This window comes from Cadophora gregata, assembly GCF_030347475.1.
Source record: "Cadophora gregata isolate MNR1 chromosome Unknown scaffold_14, whole genome shotgun sequence".
Classification (NCBI taxonomy): Eukaryota; Fungi; Ascomycota; class Leotiomycetes; order Helotiales; family Ploettnerulaceae; genus Cadophora; species Cadophora gregata.
In genome coordinates this window covers 616,174-626,296 of record NW_026695937.1, presented here as the reverse complement: position 1 = coordinate 626,296, position 10,123 = coordinate 616,174, and the positions used below count along the sequence as shown (strand labels likewise).

The following is a 10,123-nucleotide window of genomic DNA, read 5'->3' as shown; positions in this document are numbered from 1 at the left end:
CTAAGTTCGATCTCATCCCCGCTACGGAGATATTAGCAGAGCAGAAATGTTTGCGATGTTTTGCAGGCGTCACTCACTTCATACTCTGAGGTTGGATACAGTGAAGTGGCTACCGATACTCCCTTGCGCTGGCGGATATGCTATTGGGTATCCGCGCTTTGCACTTTTTCGATATACTGCTATCGAAAGTTCTCTGGCGGAAGAGAGTGGGGCGGCGTTCGCTGCTGTCATTCCCCTCGAGAATTTTGCTCATAGGAGATTTTGCGTTGGACGTGTAGTTGTCAGGAAACTGATTGAACCACACCACCAAAGCTTCCAGACCAGATTCAAGCTTCTCGTATACGTAAGCTTAGCATGCAATAGGCGTACTAAAGGACTTAACTCACACATACACGGTCCAATAGGTGACTTTTTCTGAGTAGTGAGACTCCACAGCCTCTTCGGAGGACCACACAATCATGAACCACACTTCTACCTCGAACACATGAGGCTTGTCGCGAACCTATCAGAAGTCCAAAGGAAGCTGCCAATCTTTGGGACCAAACTTGGCGTATTTCTTGATGTGGAATTGGTCGAGAAGTGTGAGATTTCGGAAAAGTCCATGGGCCTCCTTCAAGATCTAGTCTTGGCACAGGGCTGAGGAAACTCTATGCACGCATTCGGAGAAATGCTAGCTCCAACAACAACAACGTTATATTGGGTCCACTCTACCCCTTTCCATTGACTTGCTTCAAATTTTTTAACCTCCAGCTGCAAATAAACCCCATACTGCCCTTCAAGCTTCCATCACATTACATTACACATCACAAGCTTTGTCACAAACAATTAACATGCGGACCTTCCTCTTCACCGCTTTGTCTCTCCTTCTTATGTCAGCTCAAACAATCATGTAAAGTTCTCATTCAAGTTATTGGCAGTACCATATTTCTAACAAGTCGTCTTTCAGGGCACTCCCCACTCCAGTCGCTGGAGACGCAGTCGCAGCTGTCCAGATGGAAAAGAGGGAGTTGGATACACGTATCGTCATCGGCTCTGGACCCGGAAGGAAGGGCCCATAGGTATACATAGAGAGATGCCTCTACAGTCAAGATATTATTGGATGACTTGGATGACGCTTCGGATGTTCTGGGATCTTTTGGATTCGCAATGCGTTACTACTCTCGCGCGATTTGGAAGGAGCAGTGCTTCGGGAAGGTTTTAGCAAGCTTCAGATAGTCAATCGTGATTACATTCCGGACATCAGTATATTCAAGAGGCTCCTTCGGCCTTGGGGTGGTTCTGGTAACCATTGTCCAAGAAATATCGTGATGCTTGGCGCTTTTAGTTGTTTGTATCGCTTACCCTTCGTTAGCTGGCACCACCTCGCAGGATCCAAATCGAATGTTCGAAGTCCACCATTGAAGTAGGCCTGGTCTATACCTAATCAGAAAAGGACTGTGAAGGAACAGAATTAACGGGACTGAGGGATCGTGAACCTCAGAGAGCATAACGTTGGAAGTAAGCGCTAAACGTGCAGGTGATCTTGGCAGCCCGTTTTGCATGCCCATGCAGCCGCTCATACAGCCGCCCTGACGTATACAGTCTCTATTCAGAAGTCACAGTACAACGGTATCTCAAGATGATATGGTAAGCGGGAGCTCAAAAGAAATGAAGGTGGAGTCTGAGCTGTATCCGAAAGCGAATGTCCTATTGCATCCTCGCATTCGTAGATTAAGCCAATCACCTAGATGCCCTCGGCAAAAATGGAACAATAATGGCAACAATAATGGTCAGCCCAAGCTTTGGAACCACTTTTACGTATCTTCTAATGCTTGTAAATCAAAATCGTATATAAAAGGAGAGGTTCATCACAGTTTGACTTTCATAAAGACCTCAATCTTCTCACAATGTCAGCCAAACCCACTCTCGTTCTCGTTCACGGTGCTTTTCATGGCCCGGAAGCGTTCCATTTGATCCATCCAAAGCTAGAAGCTCTCGGGTACCCCGTTGTAGCCGTGGCTCTTGCCAGTGTTGGAAGAAGTCACCCAACTGCCACATATCTTGACGATGTCGCTGCGATCCACGAGGCCGTGCTTCCTATCCTAGATGAAGGGAAAGAAGTCGTCTTAGTAACTCAGTGAGTATAACAATGCTGATTAAAACCGAGGCCAGCAAATATGGACAGGATACTGACGTTGAACGAAGCTCATGGGGAGGGATTCCTGGTGCCGCTAGTACCGAGGGTCAAACGATTGAAGACCGCGCTGCTCGAGGAGAAAAAGGCGGCATAAAATCTATCCTCATGATAGCTTCGGCTATTGTGATGGAGAAGGGAATAAGTTTGTCGCAATCAAATGGCACCAGCGGTGTTGATTGGCTAGATATAGAGGTAAGAACAGAGATCTGAATGCTAGCCACATTCCAGGCTAACCAACCACTTCTCGTTAGGAGAATTTCGGTATCTGTAACTCACTCGCCAAAAACATTTTCTACCACGAACTGCCGCCCGCCCAAGCAGATCACTACTACTCGCTTCTCAAACCTTCAGCAATAACGACGTTTTTCTCACCAGTTCATTACGTCGCAAGCGATTTGAAGATACCCAAGGCTTATATAATTTGCGTGAAGGATCTGGCAGTTCCTGTAGCGCATCAAGAGGCTACAGTGGACAAGGTTGGAGGTTTCAAGAAGATTCGATTCGATGGTGGACACTCGCCGTTTTTGAGCCAACCGGAGTGGACTGTACGCGCCATTGACGAGTTTGCTAGCGAGAGTTAGATGAATAACAAATTCCTTTCGGAGCATCAGTTCTTGTGAACTACTTCCAAGCCCATCTTCCATGTGTTGTAAAGTTGTTTCGGGCGAGATTGAACACAGGACAGGTACCTTCAATGCTAAGCGAAGGTGCAGCTGGCAGGTCCATGGTGACGGTACTTCGGCCAAATTCCGTACATTGAGCACTACGCGGTGTTTTACTGCCTAGTTCGCTTCCTCGCAAGCGTACTAAATATTGACAGTGATTTGTACCAGTCACTATTAGCCGCTAGGCTAGTACGGTGCCAGAAACCTTCGTTGCTAAGCTAAGCGAGAGAGCCCAAGCAGTCCAGAATCCAACATTGACACAACTCTAGCGGAAGTACTATTCAGTTGGAAAACGAACGAGCTTTTCAAATTGAGATCCCACACCGCTAGAATACTTTCGCTCGAAATTACATTTTCTACTTCCCTTCGCACACTCTCTCATAGTTTTCACAAGACCTCCTTCTGTAACAATTGACTTGCAGGCGACAAATCTCTACTTGTTATCTTCATATAAGTTCCAAAAACATACAATTCCCATCTTTACCACCAATTGTCGGAATGGTTGGTATCAGCCAAGTAACCATGAGCCGTGGTGCGCTTGCACTCGCGACTCTGTCAATGGTCGCTGCACAAGCTCAATTCCAACAGCCCAACATGCGCGCTCTCCAAAACAGCTCTCCCCTCTTAGCCAGAGAGCTCCTGGTACCCGGAATAGATACAAAATCACCGAACTCACTTACCAACTCGACGCACACGCTCCATCATCGCGGTGTCTCTAGTTCAGCACACGGTTCCGACACCAAGTCTGGAATCACTAAAGGCCATCGCCAAGGATCGCTTGACGAAAATGGCGAGAACCCCGTTGACAAGATGGGCTACGACACTCAAGCAAAGAAAGAATACTGGGAAGGAAAATACAAACGTTTCAATTCCAAAAAGCCCTCGACCTCTTCTTCCAAGGGCCCCGCAAATGACGTCCCTCCTCAGGGAACAGTCAGTGATCTAAGGGACAAATGGGAGAATGATATCCCTGGCAACGTGAATTCCGCCGCGGACTCACGAAGAGGTTCAAACCCTATGGACAACCATGGAGATATCAGAGATATGTGGGAGAATAATATTCCTAGCAGTCAGAGACCTGGCTCCAAACCAGACACGCCTCCAGCTCCGGAGGCTCCTGGTGAAAACAAGCTCGACGACGCATCTACCAACTCCGAAGGAGACCTTAATGATTTAACGGGAGAGCAACGGGCCAAGGTCTCGGACCTCAAGAAGAAGTTTGAGAATATGGGATCATCGTCAAATCCTGCACCTGCACCTGCCAGGCCAGATCCTCAGGCGCAGCCACCAAGCAGCCCTGATCAGCCCGCCGATCCAATGAGACCAGCGGATTTACCGAAACCGGGCACTGTGCAAGATCTTAAGAACAAATGTGAGAATTCCGGTGTTGACGACGCTATTCCTCCAAAGGCGCCCTCAACTCCAGAGCCAAACCCAGCTCCGAATCCAAAGGCGGTGTCAGATCCAAGCCCACCTTCAGATCCTGTCTCGCCACCAACAGCACAGGAACCGTCCATAGTCGATCAGTTGAGAGAATTCTCATCTTTTGATGCCAATGGAAAGTCCATCAGCCCGCTAGTCTCGCCAAAAAGTGGCAGTCCTCCGCCGAAGCGGCCTCTCCATGAAAAGATCAATAAATGGGAGAAAGCAAGCAACAAAGATGCCAAGAAACGTCCAGAAGCAAAGTACGAGCTCGAAGACCCAGCACTTCACCCAAAGCCACCTCGCCCAGAAATCCCCAAAGATGCTGGCGTCGATGTCGATGCCGCAGTCCAACGAGGAATGGATGCTGCTCGGTCAAGAAATCCAGAGATCAAGCGCATTGACAAGTCCATCAATGATCTGGTGAAGAGCATGGAGCATAACGCGGCATACAGAGGGCTTGGAGACCAGCAGATTGCTAAGATCAAGAATATGCAGGCAAGACGTGATGCTGAGGAGAAGGAGATGTTGAAGCAGAAAGCGGACCTCGCAAACAAGAGAAAGCATCTCGAAGATGAGCGCACCAGACTTGGAACTGACAAGTCTGAACACCAGGAAGATCTGGCACAAGAAGCTTTGGAGGAGTTCTTGGATCTCTTCAAACAGTACAACGCTGGGATCGATAGCATGTATCAGACCATAGATGATATCAAGAGGCTCGTTGATGAAACCGCGGAAATGGCGAAAATTAGCGAAGCGAACGCTGCTGCCGCAAAGGAGCTCGAAAAGTCCATCATGGATGATAGAGCCCGACGAGCTGCTGAGCGAGCAGCACACAATGCTAGATTGGGCAGGCCAAACAAGGTCAAGCCTATTGATATCCCTCCCATCATTCAAAGTTTCAATGTCGACGGTGGCAAGATTTCGAATGTGAAGACGAATGTACCTCCACCTAATGTGCCTCTTCCAGAGCCTCTCCCAGGCAGTCTGATCAAAGTGGATGATCCGATGAGACTTGCTTTGGACGACATCCGGGTCAAGGGGAAGTTGACTCAAGAGACCGCTGATAAGTTAGTCGAGGCAGGATGGGGCATTACTCCACAAGCTGAGCAGGTTCTGAAGAATTATAACATTCCTGTCGATAATATGGCTAGAGCCAAAGGAGCGATCGCCGGATTTGCATCGACGGCACATCTTGCCCCTGTAGGCGTTCTGGCTTCCGCCCCAGAAGCTTTGGAACTTGCTGCACTCGCCGGATCTCCAGAAATTCTCGCAGCAGTCGGTGTCGGTATGGCTGCTCCTGAGATTGCCAAGGTTGTAACTACGGCACTTCCAGTTGTCGGAACTGCGACGGAACAAGCACTTCAGCAAGGAGTTGTTGCTGCTCAGGTTGCTGGCGTTGCTGGCAAGGAAACATTCTCTCTGCTCACATCGGGAACGACTGCGGTTGCCAAGAGCTCATATGCAATACTGGCCGCAGGAACCGGAGCTCTAGGAGCAGGATTGGGATTGATCGGTGGATTTATTGGAGGCTTGTTTGCGAGAAAGCATAGCAAGGATGATGTCAAGCATGCTGTCCATAGCGTTATCACGACCCAGATGCATACTGCAGTCCCAACCAAGACTGTGATGGAGCATATCACAGAAACACTGGAGGGAAAGACTGTCACTGTCGAGAAGACGAAAACTCCGGAGCTAACGACCAAGAGCTTAAAGTCGAACTCCGAGAAGTCTGCGAAGCCGAGCCACATCAAGACGAGTGCGTCCAACGCAGACACAACTTCGTCCCATTCGCCCAAATCCTCAGAGATCATGAGATCTGGTTCAGGACATTCAAGTATGGCAGTACCAACCACAAAGGAGCATGGAAGAGGTCCAATCATCGTCCCTCCAGTCATTGTGCCAATCAAGGGCGGCCATAAGACGAAGACTTTATCTTACTCGAATTCCACAACATCCCACTCGGCAAGTAAGATATCTGTGTCGAGTTCCACAAAACCTGTGCAGTTGACGATTTTCAACGTTCCAACTATGTCTCCGACATTGAACCATCCCGTGAGCAGCCATCGCCCTGTCATTGCTCCGTATCCGAGACTTAATGGTACACATTCGCCCGGTGGAGGACATCATGTCACTACTCCAGTCGCTTTGCTCCCCAGCAAAGTAAATGTCACCAGACCGAGTAGGACAATGAGCACTTCCGTCGCTTCTTTTGCAGCTCCTCATCATCTTACCAATGTTACGAAGCCTTTTAGAAACTTGAGAAATGACACAAGTCCAATCGTGCTTACTCCATATCCTATGCCGAATGTTACGAAGTCGGCTGAGAACATGACAAATGGAACGTCCAGAGCATTGGTGTCCAGTCCAACTCAGATTCCACCATACCCTACGATAAATGTCACAAATGTGACTGGGAACTTGTCAACATCAGTGGCTCCATTGGGTACGTCCGAATCGAGGAGCAGGACCTCGGTTTTCCCTCCTTTCTCGACGACAAATGTCACAAGCACAGCTGGGAGCTTGTCAACATCTGGTGCCTCATCAAATTCGCCCGAATCTTGGAGCAAGACATCGATGCCACCTCCACATCCTGTGGCAAATGTCACCATCCGTGCTGGGAACATGACAACAGCATCCCCAACGCTCGTCCTGACTCCAGCCCAGGTAGCTGAGATAACGTCCGGTGCATTAAATTGGCAAAATATTTCTTCGTCTTCAATGCCACCAAGCCATAACGTGACATTGCCACTACTCACTCTTCCGAGCCCAACGAAGACACGGCCATGGTCCAACAGCACTCTGGCGATGTTTCCAACCACTTTCGAGACATCAGTAAAGTCAACGAGTAGCAATGTTCCGAAGCGGGCAAACTCAACCATCAGTGACTTCTCATTGCTACCAACGAGTCTAGCAAGTGCACCAGTGTTAGAGCTGGCCCACGAAACCGCCGTACCAGAGGTGACAGAGGAGGAGAAGGAGATCCCGGAGATGAGTCGGGGATTCAACTTGACGTCGAGTGCCAATTCGACGATGGGTCGTAGTCTTCCATTCAGTCGCAGATCTTGAGCTAAATCACTAGACATGTTTGTATATTTTTGGGGGTGGGGGGAAACGACTTGCCATATGGCATTGAAGACTCAATTTGAATACTGGAGTGGGTGATGTGGGTTCGATGCAGGCATTCTGCTAGTAGGCTGCGTGTTCACACCTAGAATGTAGTTTTTTTTTTCGTTTGTAGGTTTTGCTTTGTTACTACCTCATCGAACATTTTCCTCATACTTTTCCTTGCCAATCCTTTTGCGGTCATATTGTCTGTTCTGTTGTGGTATTCTATCCAGGCGCGTCCATGCGGTACGGATTGTAAATAGCTAGAAATTCCGCATACCTAAGATCCAAAATAGAGATCCTCTCATCTCTAAAAGTGTGGAACTCGAGTAATACGTCCGAATAAACGATTGTCTTGACGATACCAAATGGATCTTGTGCTGATACGAGAAGGAACGTGGGGGGTTGAGGTTGCCCAATTTAGCGTGTCTCGCTTGCATGACCTGGACTTGGCAAGGCTGCAAGCCCGTTGACCTCACCACCCGACTTTCTTCTTTCTTCCATCCATCACTCCATCTTTCATCAACACGACAACGCAATCACTCGTCTCGTTCAGTCACCGATACGTTCACTAATTCTGTCATCTTCTAAGACTGAACAGTCGCGTCCCTTTGTTCTCATTGAGTACAAAATCTCCATCGCGGTTCCACTGGAGGTGGCGCAAGGGCGGCAAGGCTACATCTCCACAAAGTTTGAGAGCAACTGCAAGCATTCATACAAGAAGTACGATTTGCATCTACCAAGATGTCGTACCGAGTTGGTAAGCCCATGATACATTCTTTTACTTGCATTTATTTTTGTCTTATGCAAGAGATACACATCCAGCCACCAAACGTCATCACGCGTTTTGGGAATGGCACCTTATCATAGCTACTCAGAATATGTTACTGACAGTACCCTACAGAGACTGCCCTTTCAGGCCGGTCAGGTTGTCATTCTACGGAGTGCAAGGATGCTAAGATCAAGATTGACAAAGATGAACTTCGCCTTGGCACAGTAAGCCGCCGGCTGCTTATTTGTTCGTGTAGTGCTAATCTCCGGGTTGCAGTGGGTTGAGTTTCCAACAGGTGGGGGATGGGTCTATCGTCACTGGTAAGTTTGATGTATGCTCTCACAGCACACTCACCCATTACTCTCCAGGGGCTGTGTCACGGGAAAGATCCTTGAAAGTCTGAGAAGGTCGATTGAAGATCCCGAGGAACCAGGAACCTATCGTTGGGATATGCTTGATGGCTATGACTCTGGTGACAAGAGTAGTTTGGATAAGAGACCAGACCTTCAGGAGACTGTGCGCCGCTGCATTACCCAAGGTTTCATTGATCCCGAGGACTGGAACGGTGTAAGACGAGACCACATCTGTGTGCGAGTCGCTACTGACGATTAATTTGAACAGGATCCAGAAATGAACGTTCTAGGAGCAGTTGGCATGCGCACTAAAGAAAATGTGAGAAAGGCGAGAGAAGACAAAAAGGCTCGTAACCAGGAGATCGAAGATCTAAAGGCCCAAGTCGCTGCATTGCAGGCTGAGAAAGCGGCAGGTGGGGACTCTGCACATGATGCCAAAGTTGCTGCTGCTCAAGCTGATCTTGAAGAGCACATCAATGCAAGCACACCTGCTGCTGGCAAGAAGCGTGCTAGAAACGAAGCTGAGGCCGAAGAAGGTACGCCCGTTAAGAAAAAACGCGCCACCAAGAAGAAGGTAAAGGCGAAGACCGAAGATGATGAGGAGGAGTCCGAGGGTAAGGATGTCAAGCCAGCCAAACCAGCTGCCAAATCCCGTGCCAAGAAAGTCAAGAAGGAAGAAGAGGACGATCAGGACGCAGAAGAGACCAAGCCGGCTCCAGCAAAGAAGTCGCGAGCTGAAAAGGGCGTCAAGAAGGAGGAGGATGATAATGAAGAAGATGCTCAGGATTCCAAACCAGCACCAACCAAGAAACCCCGAAACAAGAAAGTCAAGAACGAAGAAGATATGGAAATGTCCGGAATGATCGATGATCATGTTGGTGTTAAGAACGAGGAGGATGCTGCTGAAGCCTCGAAGCCTGCCTCCAAAAAGCGTGCCCCTGCTAAGAAAAAGGCCGTGAAGGCAGCGTTTGACGAAGATGCTGATTCTGCTGTCAAGAATGAGGAGGACGAGGATTCTGTCAGGCCAGCCCCCAAGAAACGCGCTTCTCGTGGGAAAAGGGCTGTCAAGGATGAACCTACTGAGCATGAAACTGCTCTTGACGACATCGAAGTCAAACCAAAGCCAGCAGCTAAGAAAGGTCGCAAGAAGGCTGTCAAGGTGGAGATTGTTGAGGAGGATGGAGTCAACGATGGACCCGCCACCGAATCCTCGAATCCTGGGGTTACTGAGGGATCATCAGTTCTCAGCGACCCTCCAGACCTACCCGACGGCGCGAAGGACGAGCCCGCTGAGTCTGTTGCTCTTGCTTCAGAAGCTGAATTTGCTAGGTATGAAAACCCACTATCAACTGTCCTCGATTGAGAGTATACTGATAGATGCACAGTACTGAAGCAGCTAATAAGGTCAAAAATCTGTAAGTCAAGTCTTAAGATCGAGGACTCTTTTACCATGCTAATCGGGCCAGTGTGGTCCCATCCAAGAGCCGACGCACACGTAGCCGTACTGCTTCCAACAAGATCTAAGATACCATCCCTTAGGCCCTTCCTCCCACCACAAACAATTTCTTGCCTCCTGTACAACATTTCCGTACCTCCAACAATCGCACTACGTACGGAATTCAGCATT

At 48.8% G+C, this 10,123-nt stretch overlaps 3 protein-coding genes across 3 annotated transcripts; all 3 read left to right on the top strand.

Annotated features, from left to right (window-relative positions):
• The first annotated feature begins 1,752 nt into the window (after positions 1-1,752).
• On the top strand, positions 1,753-2,787 carry ONS95_004288 (uncharacterized protein). Its single transcript, XM_058497644.1, has 3 exons — positions 1,753-2,116; positions 2,185-2,368; positions 2,428-2,787. The coding sequence occupies exons 1-3, from the start codon at positions 1,887-1,889 to the stop codon at positions 2,755-2,757; spliced, it is 744 nt and encodes a 247-aa protein (XP_058352370.1). The 5' UTR covers positions 1,753-1,886; the 3' UTR covers positions 2,758-2,787.
• Positions 2,788-3,339: 552 nt separating this feature from the next.
• ONS95_004287 (uncharacterized protein) lies at positions 3,340-7,332 on the top strand (the record flags this gene model as incomplete). Its single annotated transcript, XM_058497643.1, has 1 exon — positions 3,340-7,332. One exon carries the CDS (start codon positions 3,340-3,342, stop codon positions 7,330-7,332), a length of 3,993 nt encoding a protein of 1,330 aa, XP_058352369.1.
• Positions 7,333-7,876: 544 nt separating this feature from the next.
• ONS95_004286 (uncharacterized protein) lies at positions 7,877-10,020 on the top strand (the record flags this gene model as incomplete). The annotated part of the gene is made up of 5 exons (XM_058497642.1): positions 7,877-8,131; positions 8,276-8,710; positions 8,765-9,825; positions 9,882-9,911; positions 9,963-10,020. The coding sequence occupies exons 2-5, from the start codon at positions 8,477-8,479 to the stop codon at positions 10,018-10,020; spliced, it is 1,383 nt and encodes a 460-aa protein (XP_058352368.1). The 5' UTR covers positions 7,877-8,131; positions 8,276-8,476.
• Between the last annotated feature and the right edge of the window lie 103 nt (positions 10,021-10,123).